Raw genomic sequence first — 21,327 nt, 5'->3', positions numbered from 1 at the left:
GGATACACATACTTTTCTAGTGCTCATGGAACTTTCTCCAGAATAGATCATATGCTGGGACATACAAGCCTCAATAAATTTAAAAAGATTGAAATTATTCAAAGCACATTCTCTGACCACAATGGAATACAATTAGAAGTCAATAACCATCAGAGACTTAGAAAATTCACAAATACCTGGAGGTTAAACAACACACTCCTAAACAATCAGTGGGTTGAAGAACAAATAGCAAGAGAAATTGCTAAATATATAGAGACGAATGAAAATGAGAACACAACATACCAAAACCTATGGAATGCAGCAAAAGCAGTGCCAAGGGGGAAATTTATAGCACTAAATGCATATATTAAAAAGGAAGAAAGAGCCAAAATCAAAGAACTAATGGATCAACTGAAGAAGCTAGAAAATGAACAGCAAACCAATCCTAAACCAAGTAGAAGAAAAGAAATAACAAGGATTAAAGCAGAAATAAATGACATAGAGAACAAATAAACAATAGAGAGGATAAATATCACCAAAAGTTGGTTCTTCGAGAAGATCAACAAGATTGACAAGCCCCTAGCTAGACTGACAAAATGAAAAAGAGAGAAGACCCATATAAACAAAATAATGAATGAAAAAGGTGACATAACTGCAGATCCTGAAGAAATTAAAAAAATTATAAGAGGATATTATGAACAACTGTATGGCAACAAACTGGATAATGTAGAAGAAATGGACAATTTCCTGGAAACATATGAATAACCTAGATTGACCAGAGAAGAAATAGAAGACCTCAACCAACCCATCACAAGCAAAGAGATCCAATCAGTCATCAAAAATCTTCCCACAAATAAATGCCCAGGGCCAGATGGCTTCACAGGGGAATTCTACCAAACTTTCCAGAAAGAACTGACACCAATCTTACTCAAACTCTTTCAAAACATTGAAGAAAATGGAACACTACCTAACTCATTTTATGAAGCTGACATCAATCTAATACCAAAACTAGGCAAAGATGCTACAAAAAAGGAAAACTACCGGCCAATCTCCCTAATGAATATAGATGCAAAAATCCTCAACAAAATACTTGCAAATCGAATCCAAAGACACATTAAAAAAATCATACACCATGACCAAGTGGGGTTCATTCCAGGCATGCAAGGATGGTTCAACATAAGAAAATCAATCAATGTATTACAACACATTAACAAGTCAAAAGAGAAAAATCAATTGATCATCTCAATAGATGCTGAAAAAGCGTTTGACAAAATCCAACATCCCTTTTTGATAAAAACACTTCAAAAGGTAGGAATTGAAGGAAACTTCCTCAACATGATAAAGAGCATATATGAAAAACCCACAGCCAGCATAGTACTCAATGGTGAGAGACTGAAAGCCTTCCCTCGAAGATCAGGAACAAGACAAGGATGCCCGCTGTCACCACTGTCATTCAACATTGTGCTGGAAGTGCTAGCCAGGGCAATCCGGCAAGACAAAGAAAGAAAAGGCATCCAAATTGGAAAAGAAGAAGTAAAACTGTCATTGTTTGCAGATGATATGATCTTATATCTAGAAAACCCTGAGAAATCGACGATACAGCTACTAGAGCTAATCAACAAATTTAGCAAAGTAGCGGGATACAAGATTAATGCACATAAGTCAGTAATGTTTCTATATGCTAGAAATGAACAAACTGAAGAGACACTCAAGAAAAGGTACCATTTTCAATAGCAACTAAAAAAATCAAGTGCCTAGGAATAAACTTAACCAAAGATGTAAAAGACCTATACATAGAAAACTACATAACTCTACTAAAAGAAACAGAAGGGGGCCTTAAAAGATGGAAAAATATTCCATGTTCATGGATAGGAAGACTAAATGTCATTAAGATGTCAATTCTACCCAAACTCATCTACAGATTCAATGCAATCCCAATCAAAATTCCAACAACCTACTTTGCAGACTTGGAAAAGCTAGTTATCAAATTTATTTGGAAAGGGAAGATGCCTCGAATTGCTAAAGACACTCTAAAAAAGAAAAACGAAGTGGGAGGACTTACACTTCCTGACTTTGACGCTTATTATAAAGCCACAGTTGCCAAAACAGCATGGTACTGACACAAAGATAGACATATAGATCAATGGAATCGAATTGAGAATTCAGAGATAGACCCTCAGATCTATGGCCGACTGATCTTTGATAAGGCCCCCAAAGTCACTGAACTGAGTCATAATGGTCTTTTCAACAAATGGGGCTGGGAGAGTTAGATATCCATATCCAAAAGAATGAAAGAGGACCCCTACCTCACCCGCTACATAAAAATTAACTCAAAATGGACCAAAGATCTCAATATAAAAGAAAGTACCATAAAACTCCTAGAAGATAATGTAGGAAAACATCTTCAAGACCTTGTATTAGGCGGCCACTTCCTAGACTTTACACCCAAAGCACAAGCAACAAAAGAGAAAATAGATAAATGGGAACTCCTCAAGCTTAGAAGTTTCTGCACCTCAAAGGAATTTCTCAAAAAGGTAAAGAGACAGCCAACTCAATAGGAAAAAATTTTTGGAAACCATGTATCTGACAAAAGACTGATATCTTGCATATATAAAGAAATCCTACAACTCAATGACAATAGTACAGACAGCCCAATTATAAAATGGGCAAAAGATATGAAAAGACAGTTCTCTGAAGAGGAAATACAAATGGCCAAGAAACACATGAAAAAATGTTCAGCTTCACTAGCTATTAGAGAGATGCAAATTAAGACCACAATGAGATACCATCTAACACCGATTAGAATGGCTGCCATTAAACAAACAGGAAACTACAAATGCTGGAGGGGATGTGGAGAAATTGGAACTCTTATTCATTGTTGGTGGGACTGTATAATGGTTCAGCCACTCTGGAAGTCAGTCTGGCAGTTCCTTAGAAAACTAGATATAGAGTTACCATTCGATCCAGCGATTGCACTTCTCGGTATATACCCGGAAGATCGGAAAGCAGTGACACGAACAGATATCTGCACGCCAATGTTCATAGCAGCATTATTCATAATTGCCAAGAGATGGAAACAACCCAAATGTCCTTCAACAGATGAGTGGATAAATAAAAGGTGGTATATACACACGATGGAATACTACACGGCAGTAAGAAGGAACGATCTCGTGAAACATATGACAACATGGATGAACCTTGAAGACATAATGCTGAGCGAAATAAGCCAGGCACAAAAAGAGAAATATTATATGCTACCACTAATGTGAACTTTGAAAAATGTAAAACAAATGGTTTATAATGTAGAATGTAGGGGAACTAGCAATAGAGAGCAATTAAGGAAGGGGGAACAATAATCCAAGAAGAACAGATAAGCTATTTAACGTTCTGGGGATGCCCAGGAATGACTATGGTCTGTTAATTTCTGATGGATATAGTAGGAAGAAGTTCACAGAAATGTTGCTATATTATGTAACTTTCTTGGGGTAAAGTAGGAACATGTTGGAAGTTAAGCAGTTATCTTAGGTTAGTTGTCTTTTTCTTACTCCCTTGTTATGGTCTCTTTGAAATGTTCTTTTATTGTATGTTTGTTTTCTTTTTAACTTTTTTTTCATCTAGTTGATTTAAAAAAGAAGGGAAAATTAAAAAAAAAAAAAAAAAAAAAAAAAAGGAAAAAAAAAGATGTAGTGCCCCCTTGAGGAGCCTGTGGAGAATGCAGGGGTATTCGCCTACCCCACCTCAATGGTTGCTAACATGACCACAGACATAGGGGACTGGTGGTTTGATGGGTTGAGCCCTCTACCATAGGTTTTACCCTTGGGAAGACGGTTGCTGCAAAGGAGAGGCTAGGCCTCCCTATGGTTGTGCCTAAGAGCCTCCTCCCGAATGCCTCTTTGTTGCTCAGATGTGGCCCTCTCTCTCTGGCTAAGCCAACTTGAAAGGTGAAATCACTGCCCTTCCCCCTACATGGGATCAGACACCCAGGGGAGTGAATCTCCCTGGCAACGTGGAATATGACTCCCGGGGAGGAATGTAGACCTGGCATCGTGGGACGGAGAACATCTTCTTGACCAAAAGGGGGATGTGAAAGGAAATGAAATAAGCTTCAGTGGCAGAGAGATTCCAAAAGGAGCCGAGAGGTCACTCTGGTGGGCACTCTTAACGCACACTTTAGACAACCCGTTTTAGGTTCCAAAGAATTGGGGTAGCTGGTGGTGGATACCAGAAACTATCAAACTACAACCCAGAACCCATGAATCTCGAAGACAGTTGTATAAAAATGTAGCTTATGAGGGGTGACAATGGGATTGGGAAAGCCATAGGGACCGCACTCCACTTTGTCTAGTTTGTGGATGGATGAGTAGAAAAATAGGGGAAGGAAACAAACAGACAAAGGTACCCAGTGTTCTTTTTTGCTTCGGTTGCTCTTTTTCACTCTGGTTATTATTCTTGTTGTTTTTGTGTGTGTGCTAATGAAGGTGTCAGGGATTGATTTGGGTGATGAATGTACGGCTATGTAGTGGTACCGTAAACAATCGAAAGTACGATTTGTTTTGTGTGACTGCGTGGTATGTGAATATATCTCAATAAAATGAAGATTAAAAAAAGAAAAACCTCAATAGAGAGAATGTATGTACAGGTTCTTCAATTTCATTAAAAAAATAAGGCGATTCATTTTGACTTATACCTTCTACCCTTTTTACTGTTTCCTCCTCTAACTTCCTTCCCCTCTTTTTTCTTAGATAACGAAGGGTCCTACCTCCTCAACATTTGTGTTCTCTGATCATTAAAAGTTAAAACAAAGGTTAAACATTTTCAGTTATACTATAGGCTGAATTAATTTCTCTTTTAAAATTGCTAGTGGTTTACTTTTTTTGCCAACCATTCACTGATCCTCTAACATTTCCTAATTACAAAATAGAAATCAATACAAAGGTTACACTTCAGTATTGCTTTACATGTTAGTTTGGAAATAATTGTGTGTAATTTATCTTAGTAAAATCAGTCAAAATATTGAGAATTTTAGCAAGCAATGGGAAAGTGGAAAATAATTTTTTCTTTTGTTTAGTATTTTAAATCCATTATATATACATATATAGATATGGTAATAAATCATTTGTGTTACAATTGAAGATTGAGAATTTTTTGCATGTGTTTATTGATAATGAAACATAAAGAAAAATACACAGATAATAAGTACACAAGTCTATCAGTTATTTCAAAGTGAACACACCACCTGCCTTATCACAACACAAGTCAAGGAAAAGCATTACCTGTTCCTGCAGGCCTCCTCGCAGTTACTATCCTTTCTGTCCTCCCCAAAATAACTACTATTTTGACTTCTAACACCATAGATAAATTTTGCCATGTTTTTCAGCTGTACATACATATAAATATTTTATTTTGTGTCTGGCTTCTTTCAACATATGTTTTTGAGATTCATCCATGTAATTTCATGTAGGTATAAATTTATTAATTTTTGTTACAGTTTAGTATTCCATTGTATGAACAAACAACAACTTATCTCTTTCTGCTGTTGCTGGACATTTGAATTCTTTCCAATTTTTTGCTTTTAAAAATAATGCCGTTTTTTCATGCATATGTATATGTATTTCAGTATGTATAAATATTCATTATAGTTACAAATAGAAATTGAGGCCACAAAGCCACTTGCTCACTGTGAGAAATTAGATTGCATCATTTTCTTCAGAATAATGTTGCCTGTTTCTGTTTTTCTCTTTGTCCCTTTTTAGGGTTCTGAATGAGTTTATTATGAAAAACCCTAGTTTGGAAAATAAAAAAGACCAAAGAGACCTTCAGGTAAGGCATTAGAATTGAGGGCTGTAACATTGCCAAAATTCTATGTTTGTCAGGGCCCTCATCTCTAAAAGGGGAGAGTCAAATAAGATAATTTGTGAAGTTTCTTCCAATTCTTAACATTCCATGATTCTATGAAAATCAGCAATATCTATCATAAAATATCTGTTGTCAGAAATCTGAACAACAAAAGTTCATAACTATTATATGGTAATAGTATGTTTATTCATGGTTCTTCCTTGTTTCTTTAGGATGTGACTCATAAAATAGTGGATGCAATTGGTGCAATTGCTGGTTCTTCTTTGGAACAGACAACGTGGCTGCGACGAAATCTTGAAGTTAAGCCTTCTCCCAAAATAATGGTGGATGGGACCAATTTAGAATCTGATGTTGAAGGTATTCCTCTCAAACATTTAGGTTTATATTTGCAAGTGTATATTCACTCAGAAATTATTTCATCTAGCACTATAAGTACCATAAAATCATCCCTTTTCTCATGTCAACATGTGGTTTTTCTCTAATGGGAAAAGACTTAACAGTATCCTTATTTTACCTGTCTTTTCTCTTATTAGATATGTTATCACCTGCAATGGAAACTTCAAACATAACTCCTTCTGTATATAGTGTTCATGCATTGACATTACTTTCTGAGGTAAATATTACTAAGTTTTTTTTTCACATGAACCTTCAAGTAAATAGTTTCACAGATAAATATTAGGAAGTAATTCTTATAGAAGAGATTCTAATTTGAAAAACTATTTTGTACTTCTAGAAATAACTATATAGAATTAACCAATACAAGGTTTTGACATCTGTATTCAAATTGTTTTGTTTGTTAAATATTAGGTATAACTTTAGATTTACCTCCCTCTCCCTACACACTATTTATTAAAAGTATAATTCATTAAAAAGAAAAGTGCTTTTGTATTGTAGTCTAGCGGGGATGGTAGAGGTGGTATAATGATGTTTGCCACTATAAAGCGTTTTTTACAATTTACAAATCATCTTTACATCATCTGACATGATCTTTTTTATGCACTGTTATACAGCCTTGCAGGTCATTTGTGTTTCTCCTTTAAAGATGTGGATACTACATCTCATAAAGAATAGCATGACTAAAGCCAAGTAGCTAATAATTGACCAAGTTTGGACTTGAGCAGCCCAATTCGTTTGGTTGTTTTTTTTTTCTAAGTCACCTTTTAACAGAGTCAGGAAAGAATATTTTTTGAGTTTCCGGCCCTAAGTTCATTGTTTATTCACTGTATCATATTAAAAAGTTCTTGACCTCTCTCTTTATGTACTTCCCTATCTCTCAGTTGGAAATAATAAAATTTTCCATGTTTATATACTACTGTTATAATGGACAAAAAATCAAGTGGTGGTAGAAATTGTTAATATTAACATGACTTAGGGAAATCTAACTAGATTTTTCTGATTTTAAGGTAGTCTAGGTTTTCTTACAGACCAAAAATCAGTGCCTTGGGATGATGTTAATTTCAGTTCATAGATTATACTCCATTTTATTTCTTACATTTCATAGGTCTTGGCCCATCTTTTGGATATGGTTTTCTACAGTGACGAAAAGGAACGAGTTATTCCATTACTTGTAAATATTATGCATTATGTTGTGCCCTACCTCCGAAATCATAGGTACTATTATTTAAATAGTTCTTAAGTATTTTATGGCCTTCTATAGACAAGTTATGTTCCCTTATTACCACTTTTAGAGTTAACAAAAAATTTCATGATTTTTACCTCATATTATAATAATAAAAAATATTTATTTGGATATTATTTCTCTTATAGTGCTTTTTGTTTCATGACTTCATGACATTCTCTTATATAAATACAAACACTTGTGTATAACTTAATATAATAATTTAAGTTATAACATGTAAGCTAAGGTGCTTTTTTTTCCTGCTAGTGCACATAATGCCCCTAGTTATCGAGCCTGTGTCCAGCTGCTTAGCAGTCTTAGTGGATATCAGTACACACGAAGAGCTTGGAAAAAAGAAGCCTTTGACCTCTTTATGGATCCCAGTTTCTTTCAAATGGATGCTTCTTGTGTTAATCAGTAAGTCATTATCTTGCTTTTATTTACTATGATCATACATTTTACAAAGTCTGTTGAAATCAGACTATCCCACAAAGTAGAATGCTGTTTCTTTAACAATAACAACAACCACAAAATCTTAATTACACATCATAATCCTTGTGTTTTTCAGTTGGAGAGCAATTATGGACAATCTGATGACACATGATAAAACAACATTTAGAGATTTGATGAGTGAGTATTAAGAGATGACACCCAAAGTAGCATCTTTCCTGTACATGATTTGTTTTTACTATTCATCTTGCTCTTATCTGGAACTACTGAATTAGCTCTTTGTCAAGTTATATTTAGTACCTTATAGAGATATAATGTTGAAACTTACAGAGAACAATTTAGTGAAAAATAGTAAGTAAAACTTTTAGTCCTTTTAAAGCAACCAATGGAAGGAAGTGGCCTTGACTAATTTGACTCTAAATTGTTTTTCCAACACACAGCATATAGTACCTGGCACATAATAGGCACTCAGTAAATAATTACTGAATAAATGAAAGAGCAATAGGTGAAGAGGCAGGGAAAGAAAGGCAATTGGGTCCAGCTTATCAGACAAATCACTTTAACTCTCTGGCACTCTGCTTATCTCCTCTGAAGGAAGAAAGAGAGAGGCCAAGAAGATAGGAATCACTCTTCAACCTCCTTTTACTCTATCTTGAGTGGTTTTATACATTAGTGTTCGATATAGTATTTCATCTGAAATAAAGGTTATCTTGATATTTTTTAAAAATTTGAAAATTACTAAACCAAAATAAATTTAAATAGCAATGAAATTGTATGAGTCTCTAAGATATTGTGTAAGTTCTTTAAGCCAAGCTGCAGTTTCCTCATCTGGAAAAAGAGCAACGTATTATCTTTTCTGCCTACTTCATAGGGTTGTTGCAAAGTGCAAGTTAATCTATTCAACAAATATTTATTAAAAGACCATAAACAAACAAGGTTATTTCAGGGAGTGAGAAGTTGTGAAAGAAATAAAAAAGGGTAATGTGATAATTTTAACTGGAAGGGTGCCACTTTAAATAAGGGAGTCTTGAAAGGCTTCTTTAAAGAGCAGATATTTCAGCTGAAACTAAAGATACCATACATGAAAAAGTATAGGGACAGGGCATTCCAGTCATAGGGAACAAAAATACAAAGGTCTTGGCGTGGGAACAAGTCTGGTGAGTTCAAGGAATAGCAAAAAAAAAAAAAAGTGTTCCAGGAGCAGAGTTAAGCCAGAGGGTGAGTGACAAGACATTAGGAAGGAGGGGTTGCTAGGTCTTTGTAAAACGATATTGTTAGTGATTTTACCTTCTGAAACCCAGTTTTAAATTTTCCTGTCTTTCTACATCACAAGTCCTACCTTTTGGTCTTCTGGCTTGTAAATACTGGATCTGTTTGCTAGCCCTTCTGTCCCAGAGAGGAGCCCAAAGTTCTCTACACCAAGCTCCTTTCACTCTTGGATGTCATAGGCATCCTTATCCATTTTTAATAAGCAGTACTGGAATAATTTCTTTTCAGATTACTAGATGACTATCTGTATTACAGTCTCTCTCACTTGCTTTCTTTTTTCAGCTCGAGTGGCTGTGGCTCAAAGCAGTTCACTTAATCTCTTTGCGAACCGTGATGTGGAACTAGAACAGAGAGCCATGCTTCTCAAAAGATTAGCATTTGCTATTTTTAGCAGTGAAATTGACCAGTACCAGAAATATCTTCCAGATATACAAGGTAAATAGTGAAAATATATTCCTTCTGTCTTCCAAACTATAGGGTTTTTTTGTTCCTTAGTAATACTCTCCCTAAATTGTAAATTGGAGTGAAATACACCAAGATTGGGTAGTCAATGGGGAATGTTGTAGAATTAGAAATTTGCTCCAGTGAAACAACAAAAATCATCATTAGCAGTATCTAAAAGAAATTAAACACTGAATTTGTAGGACTTTCCTAATCATGGTCTCTATTCTACTTTTGGTTCAAATTTCCTAGGAATTCATGTTTGAGGATGAAGTGTAATTCTGTTTTGTTGTGGGCAGATGTTAGTGTTTTCTTATTGAGTATAAGAGTGTCATATATCCTTATGGAGAGGGCCAAAATAGGCAGAGCCATAAAATTTTGACTAGAAGTAACATTTAGAGGTCTGTAGTTTGGGAGGTGGGGAAGGGTTATATACGGTTGTTGGTCATCTTCATCAAATGGGTTTGGTAAACCCCTGTATCCAGGATACCAGTGTACTCATGACCCCATGCCACCAAACAGCTCCACCATAGGAAGGACCTTTACCCAAAAGCAGACTTGCTCTCGGTCAATACACCCCACATTGCCCAAGTCAGTCTCAGCCTCATTAGCTATCTGGGAACTGGGCTAGGAATGGCAGTTACCATCTCTCTGATGAGGTGATTTCTCTTCCCTCAGACAACAAGTGATTTCTTCTTTCCTATCCCCTTATACCTAATGTCAGCTGTACAACATGCAATGTCAGCTATACAACATGCACAATGTGTGATTTTTTTTTTTTTTAAGTTGACTAGATCAGTGCTACTCAAAGTGTGGTCCATGGATCAGTACTAGTCTGTATTCCCATCCATGATAAGATAAGTACAGAAATTTAGAGTAAGCATTTTAAACTTTTATAGCAATTTGATATTATCTGTTAAATCTAATAATGAGAAAAGGGCATTTGTATTTTGTGTCTTTATTTTTTTAATTTCATTTTTCTAGTAATTCATTTTTATTATTTTTTTTCCTGAAAGTATCAATCTGCAAAAGATTGAAAATTTAAAAATATATATATATATATTGGTCCTTCACCACAGTAACTTGAGAAGTATTGGACTAGATGATAGAGAAAAATTTTATGGGATAATGACTCAAAGTATTTAGTATTGAAAATATTACTGCATTTCTTTCAGAGAGATTGGTTGAAAGTCTCCGTTTGCCCCAGGTTCCAACTCTTCACTCTCAAGTGTTCCTGTTTTTCAGAGTGTTACTTTTAAGAATGTCTCCACAACATCTTACCTCGCTCTGGCCTACCATGATTACAGAACTTGTGAGTTGATTTTAATTCAGTCAGGTTTGAAATCTAAATTATAAAGCAATGTGATCAGTTTTTATGTGCTTACTGGAAATGAACTAATTTTGGAGGAGAAATCAACTCTAGTTAAGCCAATTACAGTTTTTACAGTTGAAAAAAGTTAGTAAACCAAGTCAGATTCCATCTCCATAAGCTTCCAATTAGGCAACCTATATGGTCGGTTCCATTTGAATCATTGCTTCATCTGGGATGGTTTACTTCATTGTCTTCTATGCCAAATTTTTAACTTTATCATGGCTGCCAGGACTGGTTCCCACCTATAGCTCCTCTAGAGTGATAGAGATGGTTTAGCTCCATTTAGATGGCTTGACATAAGGCATATATTCACTCTTGAGGTGAAGCACTTACCTGAGTTAAGCTTGCTTCAACGAGATTTTCACAAAGATTTTGTAAACTCCCAAACAATAAAACCTTCCCAAGTCCCACCTACATCATTCTATCCCCTTCCCAAACCATACCCAGGCACCCTCATCTGAATGATTTGCAGATGAGGAGAAGGCAGTTGGATGAGGAATCTATATCTCTGCAAACCTAGCATTTATAATTTCCTCACAAAGAAATGTGCTTTAATATTTTTCTGTTTTTTATAACTGACTCATTTCCATAATCATCAAAAACAAAAGCCTGACTTCATCTCACTGGACTTCCGCCAAATTATTAGGAAGGCTCCATGCTGCTAAATTTGCAGTTTTACTTTCATAAACTAAATAAAATTTAAATAATCCTGAAGATGTATCTTAAAATTTGTTTTTATATTAATGAAAATACAGCATAAAGATAACTTGAAAGAAGGATTAAATATCTGGTTTTAATAAATATTTAAAATGTATTCCATGGTCTTTAGGTACAGGTATTCTTACTGATGGAGCAAGAACTCACTGCTGATGAAGATATTTCACGGTAATATATAATTCATTTCAATATATTCTTGTCAGTTTTTAATATCCTAAAATCACCCAGAATGTTACTCAACCGGGAGAGGTTAGATACTGTTTCATCTGAATGCCTTATACATTTAGTCCCTAATCAAATTGATCATTTTTAATACAATACAGTTTCACTTATTTCTTAAGCATTTTAGACTGGACTAAACAGTTGACATTTGTTATCTTTGGCATCCAGGCAAATTTAGTTTAAATGTGATACAGTAAGTAGTATTTCAGTCCCATTAGCCCTATCGGCTTTGGTCCCTGAAACATTGCAACATACAGCAAAACCTATTATGGCAAATAGCCTGTAAATAAGGTGTTTGTTTGTCCAGATCTTCCAGAATGATCCCAATTTAATGTACTATAACTTTATTTTTGGTAGAGGTAGTTTATGAATGTATGAGTAAATATAATTCATTTTTATTTAAACTAATTTTATACAGAAATCCATAAGTTTATTAGAAGGGTTTTCTGTACAAATAAATTTACAAATTGAAAAGTTCCTTAAAAACCATGCACCTTGAATATATTTTATTCTCCCTCAGTGCTAGGTTTACAAGTAGAGTCTCCTCTACTAATATATATGTTTATTATTATTAAAAGCTTTTCCCCCTTCTTTGCAGACTGGGATTTCTTGGATCTACAGTCTGTGTTTTTATACTTCTTTACTGTGATATGTTATTAGTTACTACATTTCTACATTCTTAAAATTTAGAGAAAGTGAATTTTTAAGAATAGCAAAATTAATTTAGTTCATAACCTTCCTTAGAAATTACTGCTATGCTTATACCAGAATTATTATGAATGATATTAGCTAGCACTTTGAGATTTTCCAGGAATTACCTGTGAGTAAACAGGCATGGCCACTGATAACACTGTCTCCTGTTTGCAGGACTTCAGGCCCTTCTGTGGCTGGTCTGGAGACAACCTATACAGGAGGCAATGGCTTTTCTACTTCATATAACAGTCAGCGGTGGTTAAACCTCTATCTCTCTGCTTGCAAATTTTTGGATTTGGCTCTGGCATTGCCCTCCGAAAATCTTCCTCAGTTTCAAATGTAAGTAAAAGCAAGGATATTAAATGAATTTTTAAAAAAAAAAAATTTGCTTTGGCCACTGACATCTAAGACATTTAAAAGTTCTTTGTGTAAGTTGAATATTCATAGTTTTCATTATTAGAATGTAGTCCTTTTGATGGGAAGGGGTAGCACAGTTATTGGAAGTAAATGGTTGATGTAGATATATTAAAATTAATAGACTATTCATTCAGAGGGAGGATCTAAGATGGCGGCATAGAAAGGAGTGGAAGCTAAGTAGTCCCCTGGAACAACTTAAAAAAAACAGAAACAACTAGTAAATAATCCAGAATAACTGCATGGGGACAAATGTGACCGTCCACTCATCGTACATCAACCTGAATTGGGAGGAATGTCCGAGATCACAGCATAAAATCTGTAAGTAAAAACTGCGGATCCAAATCGGGAGACCCCTCTCCCACAGCCCGAGCTACAAAGCCTCATGGTCCCAGAGAGAAGCTCTCTCCCAGCAAATGAATATAGCTCAGCTGAGCTCCAACTGGGGTTTTAATTAGTGAGTGTGAACTGCTCACTACGAGGTACGAATCCCCAACAAGCAGACAGAGGCTTTAGGTGACGACTGACCTTGAAGAGCCGGAGGGTCGCCTCAGACTAGCTCTGAAAGGGACTCTCTGTTCCTTTTTTGGCTCAGTGGACAAAGCCTCAGCCATTTTCAGTTCCCAGTTCTGTGACCCAGACAAGGGTATAGCAAGGCAGAGAGATACCATTGAAATGCTAATGACCTCCGCATAGGGGGTCTATCTTCTCTAAGAGGAAAAGGGTGAGGCCCACTCTACCACCTGTCTTTCATTCAGAACTTGGGGATAAAGAGCCGTACCTCCTTACACCAGTCTAGAATTACAGGCTAACAGGTGCCACCTGCTGGGCAGAAAAGCACAGTGACCTGAGGCATCACAGGGTGTACCAATTTTCTAAGACACACCCTCAGGGAAATTGGATACTGAATATTTCTTCCTTCTGGGACCTGAGCCCATTCTGGTCTGGGGAGGCCTGATTGGGGTAACCAAGTTAACCATGCCTAGAAAACAGAAAACTACAACCTACACCAAGAAAAATGAGGTTATGGCCCGGTCAGGGGAACAAACTTGCACTTCAACTGTGATGCAGGAATTGAAACAACTAATAATAAGTCAATTCAAAAAGTTTAGGGAAGATATGGTGAAAGAGCTGAACCATATAATGAAAACACAGGATGTACATAAGGTAGAAATTGAAAGTTCAAAAAACCAACTGGCAGAATCTATGGAAATGAAAGGTACAGCACGAGAGATGAAAGACATACTGGAAACATACAACAGCATATCTCAAGAGGCAGAAGAAAACACTCAGGAACTGGAGAACAAGGCACCTAAAAGCCTACACACAAAAGAACAGATAGAGAAAAGAATGGAAAAATACAAGCAATGTCTCCAGGAACTTAAAGACAAAACGAAAAGCAAGAATTTACATGTCACTGGCGTCCCAGAAGGAGAAGAGAAGGCAAAGGGGCAGAAGCAATAATAGAGGAAATAATCAATGAAAATTTCCGATCTCTTATGAAAGACATAAAATCACGGATCCCAGAAGCGCAGCGTACCCCAAACAGAATAGATCTGACTAGGCCTATGCCAAGACACTTAATAATCAGACTATCAAATATCAAAGATAAAGAGAGAATCCTGAAAGCAGCAAGAGAAGGAAGCTTGATAAGACTATGTGTGGATTTCTCAATAAAAACCATGGAGGCAAGAAGGAAGTGGGGTAATATATTTAAGATACTGAAAGAGAAAAACCACCAACCAAGAATCCTACATCTGGCAAAACTATCCTTCAGATATGAGGGAGAGCTTAAAATATTCTCTGACAGACAATGACAGAGTTCGTGAACAAGATACCTGCTCTACAGGAAACACTAAAGGAAGCACTGCAAACAAAGGAAAAGACAGGAGTGAGAGGTTTGGAAAACAATTTTGGGAGATAGTAGCACAGCAATGTAAGTACACTGAACAAAGATGACTGTGAATATGGTTGAAAGAGGAAGGCTGGGATCATGTGGGACACCAGAACAAAAGACGAGCGATAAAGACTGCAACTGTGTAACTCGGGGAAATCTAGGGTGCTCAACAATTGTAATAAAAGGTACAAATATGTTTTTACATGAGGTAGAACAAATGAATGTCAAGATTGCAAGGTATTAAAAATAGGGTGGGGTTGGGGGGAAAATACAATCAATGCAAACTAGAGGCTAGAATTAACAGAATTATGCTTCCTTTAATGTAACAAAAGCAATATACCAAAGCTAAATGCATTTGAGGGGGAATGGGGAATAGGGGAAGGGTATGGGACTCCAGGCATTGGTGATGTTGTCTGACTCTTTATTCTACTTTAGGTTAATGCTGTCTTTCCTTTTGTCACCTTCTAACTATCAAGTTTTTGTTTTTTTGTTTTTCTCTCTTCCTCTTGCCTTTTTCTTTTGCCTCTCTGCCTTCTTTGACTCTTCCTCCGTCTTTGTGGAAGAAATGTCCTTATATATAGAGAGTGGCTGTGGTGCTCAATACATAAATACGTGACTATACGGGGAACCAACGAGCGTTTACTTAGGACGGAATGTATAGTGTTTGAACAAAACCATCTTATAAGAAATGAGTTGATGAAGAAACCTTGAGGTCACTATATTGAGTGAAATAAGACAGACACATAAAGGCAAATATGCAGGGTCTCAGTGATGTGAACTAATTATAATATGTAAACTCATAGACATGAAATATAAGTTACCAGGATATAGAATGAGGCTAAAGAATGGGGAGCGGTTGCTTATTATGAGCAGAATGTTCAACTAGGGTGAACTTAAATATTTGGAAATGGACAGGGGTGATGGTAGCATGTAATGAGAATAACTTAACAGTGCTAAAAGGTGTGTGAAGGTGATGGAAAGGGTAAGCTCATGCGTGACTCTGAGAAGGAAAGTTGGAGGTTAAAAGATGGGAATGTATAAAACAGTGAATCTTGTGGTGGACAATGTCTGCGATTAACTATACAAATGTTAGAAATCTCTCACGAACTAGAAAAAATGTATGACACTATAACTAGAAGTTAATAATAGAGAGGCATATAGGGAAAAAAATATATAGCTACTGCAAACTATATACTACAGTTAGTAGTATTTTAACATTCTTTCATCAACAGTAACAAATGTACTATACCAAAACTATGAATCAGTAATGGAGGAGGGCTGTGGTTAGGGGTATGGGAGGATCTGAATTTCCTTTTTTTTTTCTTTCTTTCTTTTCTGGAGTAGTGAAAATGTTCTAAAAATTGAAAAAAAAAAATAATTGTGTTGATGGATGCACAGCTGTATGGTGGGGCCATGGGCAAATGATTATACACTTTGGATCTTTAGATAGTTGTATGGTTTTATTGAACATTCTCAAAAAAAAAAATGTATAAATAAAAAAATAAAAATAGACTATTCAGTCAACAAATTGAGTACCTGTCTATGTGAGGCAGTGAGATACACAGCTCACATGCTTCAAGACCAGTAAAGGAGACATACAGTTAAACACATTATGGCCATTATGCTAGCTGATGTACAGGGTGCTGTGAGGCCACATGGCAGAGGGTCTCTTCTAACTTTGAGGATCAAAGCTGCTGGCCCTAACGGAAAGCTGAAATTGAGTTGGTGAAGAGTAAAGTCTAGGGGAGTCACATGTGTGAAGACTTAAGAGGCAGGAGAGGATCTGGATTGACAGAAGCGTTGAAAGATCAGTATTGCTGAATCAGGGTGCTGACAGAACAGGCTGCAAAGGGACTAAAATCATGTAAGAACTTACAAGAAATATTACAGAATTTGGACTATCCTAATGATAGTGGGAAACCATTGGAGCCTTTTAAGGAAGGAAGTGATGTTATTAGAGTTGCATTTTAGATTTACTTTGGCTATATAGCGTGAAGGAAGGAGTAGAGATGGGCACAACTAGAATCAAGGAAGCGGTTTTATTTCAGATTATAGTTGTCTGGACTACAGTTTTTTACCCTAACTTCACAAAGACTTTCACTCACTTTGCTTGAGCTAGAAAGAATTTGAATTTTGATTGTACATCTCATTCTTTCATCATTAATCATGTATTTTGATGCATTTTAAGCATTTAAAATTGTAAGAGAGGAAGGACTCTATCTACTGCACATTGTATACATGAAATTAATGACAGGCACAAGATAGAGTATTTTAACACTTAATCTATGCAAGATGTTGATAACTGCTTGTTTGGTGATGGATATCTTAAGAGTTTTGTTATGATCTTCCTTCTACTTTTGTATTTTTAATTTTCAATATAAAATTGTCTTTTTTTAAAAATCCATAAAATAGAATTTAATACTCGTGAAGGAGTAATCTTTCTAAGCATGATATGCATTTACAAAATTCAAAATATGAATCTGCATAAAAATTAAGTTTGTATAGCTGAAAAATTTGAAAAGCAGCAACAAATTGGGAAAAGATACAATATACATGACAAACAGAAATCTAACATGCTTAATATATAAAAACTAATGACTCAGTAGAAAAATAGAAGTTAAAAAACAGTTAACAGAAAAAGAATGACTTGTAAACATAGGGGAAAATGCTCAGCTGTATTCATCAAAGTCCCATTGAAACTACCCATAACCATCAGAAAGGTAAAGATTTAAAAGTTGATTTCCTTATACCCCTAAACAACACAAGCATTCTTATTCTTGTTGGAAGTGTACATTGATACTGCCAAATTGTCTAGCAGAGAGGTTCTCTCTACCAAAATTTAAAATACATTCTCTTTAAGCTGGCAGTTTTGCTACAATCAAAGATTTATTCTTCAGCTATACTTCCAGCTGTGCACAAAAATAAGCATGATATGAGGGTCTCTATTGTGGCACCAGGGATTAGACAATCTAGGAGACTGTTTAAAGTACCTTCCAACACTGGAGTGCTATGAAGCTGTTAAAAAAGAATATGGAAGCTTTATATGAGATGAAATGATCTCCGAGATGTTGAATTAAATCAAAAGAAACAGCAGTCAGGTTATAGTTTTGTTTTATGGAGGGGGATGTGTGAATATGTGCTTTTGTATGCATAAACTCTCTGGATGGATAAATAAGAAACGAGTGACTCTTATGGACCCTGGGATGGGAGGAGACTGTCTTTCTGTGGTGTACACTTTTAAACTGCTTGAATTTCTTCCCATGTTCAGATATTATTACTTATTAAAGAAGAAAATAAAAACAAAGACAAAAATACAAAGGAGATGTGAAAGAAGCCTTGTTTATACTTTATTATTAAATTGTTTCAGCTTTTTCCAACTGTGTAGTTAACATTTGACCAAGTATATTTTAGAGGCTCTTATATTACCAAGAAATAATGAGCTAAATAAAAGGAATTTCCTTTTAAGAACTTTTTGCCTATTAACTAATGAGAAAGGAAATTTTGTTGAGTACTTGTTTTGTGCTCATGAAAAAAACTAGCTGCGATACTACAGAGCATCTGTTATATGGTGATGAGCACTTCTCACATTCATTTATTCATTATAGCCCTATGAAGTAGTTAGTATCATTTATTAATGAAGTAGAAAACGCTCAGAGAGAAAAGTAACAGGGCTACAAGTGGCACAGCTGGCATCTGAATCCATGTTAAGTGGGAGAGGGCCATGATCATTCTACTACAACTATGCGGTCTTGTCCTAGATGACACAAAGTTGGTCTTATTGATGAAGTCCTTCTTCTATGCAAAGGTACCGATGGGCCTTCATTCCGGAAGTCTCAGATGATTCAGGTTTGGAAGTCAGAAGGCAGGGCATACATCAACGAGAATTTAAGCCTTATGTGGTACGACTAGCAAAACTTCTTCGGAAAAGGGCAAAGGTATTGCACTCTTTCTATTGTTGTTATTTATTTTTATGTAACTACGTGTTGCATTGGTGAAGCCCTTATTAAATACTTCATAGGTAACTGAGAACATTATCAAGTTTAGCCATTTTGAAAACAAAGCTCCAGTTTTGAGAATAAATGTCCATGAACCTAATATTCCTAGATATTTTTAAAATTGCATATATTTTAAAGGAATATTAGGTTATTAATCATATAAATTTAAAAACCAAAAAAAAAATCTGTTACTAGGGGAGCAATTCACATCTATCCTCTGCTAATTTTGTACTTATTTAAGTAACACCAGCTGTTATGTCCTATTGTTTAACAGCCTTGTCAGTGATCTCTTCTAACCCGACCTATAAATTTTGTAGTTATTTCCCTCTAAAAAAGAATATATTTTTGAAAGCTGCTTAGTACACCTAAATTACAATATACTTTTCAGCCAGCTGGTACACTGAAATTTTTTTATAATAGCTTCATGACATTGTAGGGGCCACATTTGCCTTCAATCATATTTTAAACAGAATAAAGGCGATAATTATTAGCAAGCATTTAGCAAAATGTACATGTTAAAAATTCATTTTCTGGATCAGTGATTTTCATTTTGAATATGACCTAACATAAGAAATGCATTTCATACCCTGACCCAGTACAGTTATATAACTCAATCCAAATTTTCTCACAAAACCACACTTGCCCTTAATGTTATACCTTCTTTTGTGTAGCTTTTTTCTTGTTTTTACATGCTAATGACAAGTCCTTCAATAGATTTTAAGACCCTCCACTCCCCCACAACTGCAGACTTTAAAACACTGTCTCTACTAGAATAGTGAAGGGACTCTTAAGTATAAAGCATCTAGAGAAACTTCTCAGGGGAAAAAAATGGGAATTCACTTAAAACATACCATAAAGGAAGTGAAGGTAAAATTGGTAAAATATATTTTTATCGTGTCTTAAGCCTTTCAGTATGTGTCCTGCTGATTATAGTTTCTCTCCTTAAGAAAGGACCAGTAGTGAAATTGGCATGCTCGCTAACAGACCCGTTTTACAAATCTTTTGTCATATTTTCTCTTGTATTCAAAAATTTTCAAAAACAACTTGTGCAATTTAGGACTGATCTAGCCTGTTTTGTGAGTCCTAGTTTGCAGTATGTGCTTTGAGTGCTCAGAAATTTTCTAGTCTTCTGGAATCCCACAATCAAGCAGCAGCTCTAAACCACATTCTACTAACTATGGAAATGGATTGGAGGAAAGTGATTAAAAAGGAGGTTGTACTTGAAGGACAAGAAAAACGTTATTTAAAATGCCAGTTGCTTTTCTAGGGGCTGAATTAAAGGACAGAGATGAGGATGAAAAGTTGGGTCCAGAATTTAGGACTGCTAGGTATGTCCTCTTTGAGGGCAATCATAGTGTCTGGAAAAATAATCATGACAACAAAATCTAGAGGCAGTGTGATTTAATATGACCCCAGGCACATATACCTTCTCTCCTACAGCTCAATTGATAATGAATTTTTGTAAGACACGTCTCTCATCTAACTGATAAATATGACAGCCTTTGTCTAAAATGTGTCCCACAGAAATAAGAAAACTGTTTGGGTTGTAAAGCATTTTCCCATCCAAATTACTTTAAACAAGGCCTTCATAGCCAAGCATATTTTTTTATTGCAGCAAAGGCTGTGAGTTCTCCTCTTTGCGTCCACAGGACAAGGAGGAACACTTTAAGACAGTGATTTTGGAGGGATTGGAGATGGCCAACCATCAGGTGAGGATGGCTTTTTGATGCTTGTGATATGGCAGCAAAACTGCCATGTCTGGACCAGATATTGAGACATAAACCCAGGTCTGGATTTCAACAAGTACAAGAGAGATAAAGAGGAGGGAAGTCTTTCTTCAAGTGTAGATTACTTAAGAAATCAAGAGAGATCGTTTGTATGAGAATATGGTTGATCTTAAATTTTCTGAAATTGGGTGCACTTCTGATAAAGAACAGCTGAAACAGCCCATTCCCTTTAGATCAAGTCCCTCTTTTAAAGGCACATAATGAAAAGGAATTTTTTTTTTTTTTAAGTTACTACATACTCTCTTACATTTGAAACTAGCTATGTTGATGGTTCAAGCATTTAGGATAAATTCGTCCCTGTGTACCCTTCAATTACCATTTAATTGCAGTTTGATTTAGGGGATGATCGGTCAGTGGATTATCAGAACTTGAGTAATAATGAAGTCAATAATGTAAAACCCAGCCACAGGATTCTCAAAGCCAGTGTTGTAAGAGTTGTTTTTGCAGTTAAAAAACATGGTGATTTTGTTGGCTTCTGGAGTCTTCCATTTTAAATACTTCCTTTCTCAGGATTTTTCTTTAAAATAAGCAAACAAGCCTTATGAGCACATAGAAAATAAGCTGATCTTGCATCTGCTTCCTCCGTTAGGAAACGAGTGATATTGAAACATTAGGCA

At 35.7% G+C, this 21,327-nt stretch overlaps 2 protein-coding genes across 11 annotated transcripts in view; one reads left to right on the top strand and one right to left on the bottom strand.

Annotated features, from left to right (window-relative positions):
- The window catches only part of DOP1A (DOP1 leucine zipper like protein A), a 181,121-nt gene that overhangs the window by 154,246 nt on the left and 5,548 nt on the right, over window positions 1-21,327 (top strand). For 7 of the 10 annotated variants that reach the window (XR_005217870.1, XR_005217869.1, XR_005217868.1 and 4 more), the window contains 12 exons: window positions 5,733-5,799; window positions 6,048-6,192; window positions 6,369-6,448; window positions 7,337-7,446; window positions 7,721-7,870; window positions 8,022-8,083; window positions 9,455-9,607; window positions 10,789-10,925; window positions 11,815-11,870; window positions 12,792-12,956; window positions 18,734-18,863; window positions 20,573-20,632. Coding sequence is in view for 7 of the 10 variants with exons in the window: in XM_037842942.1 (XP_037698870.1) it covers window positions 5,733-5,799; window positions 6,048-6,192; window positions 6,369-6,448; window positions 7,337-7,446; window positions 7,721-7,870; window positions 8,022-8,083; window positions 9,455-9,607; window positions 10,789-10,925; window positions 11,815-11,870; window positions 12,792-12,956; window positions 18,734-18,863; window positions 20,573-20,632 (1,315 nt within the window). In the remaining 3 variants the exon portion in view is untranslated. The remainder of the gene's footprint in view (window positions 1-5,732; window positions 5,800-6,047; window positions 6,193-6,368; window positions 6,449-7,336; window positions 7,447-7,720; window positions 7,871-8,021; window positions 8,084-9,454; window positions 9,608-10,788; window positions 10,926-11,814; window positions 11,871-12,791; window positions 12,957-18,733; window positions 18,864-20,572; window positions 20,633-21,327) is intronic. The other 3 variants (XM_037842943.1, XM_037842940.1, XM_037842939.1) reach the window with 1 other exon arrangement.
- PGM3 (phosphoglucomutase 3) overlaps window positions 18,259-21,327 on the bottom strand; it is a 24,940-nt gene continuing 21,871 nt past the window's right edge. The window contains exon 15 of the transcript XR_005217871.1: window positions 18,259-21,227. The gene's annotated coding sequence lies outside the window, so the exon portion shown is untranslated. The remainder of the gene's footprint in view (window positions 21,228-21,327) is intronic.

Source organism: Choloepus didactylus, chromosome 7 (genome assembly GCF_015220235.1).
Source record: "Choloepus didactylus isolate mChoDid1 chromosome 7, mChoDid1.pri, whole genome shotgun sequence".
Taxonomy (NCBI): domain Eukaryota; kingdom Metazoa; phylum Chordata; class Mammalia; order Pilosa; family Megalonychidae; genus Choloepus; species Choloepus didactylus.
Note: the sequence above shows the minus strand (reverse complement) of the source record. Positions and strands in the feature narration are given on the sequence as shown.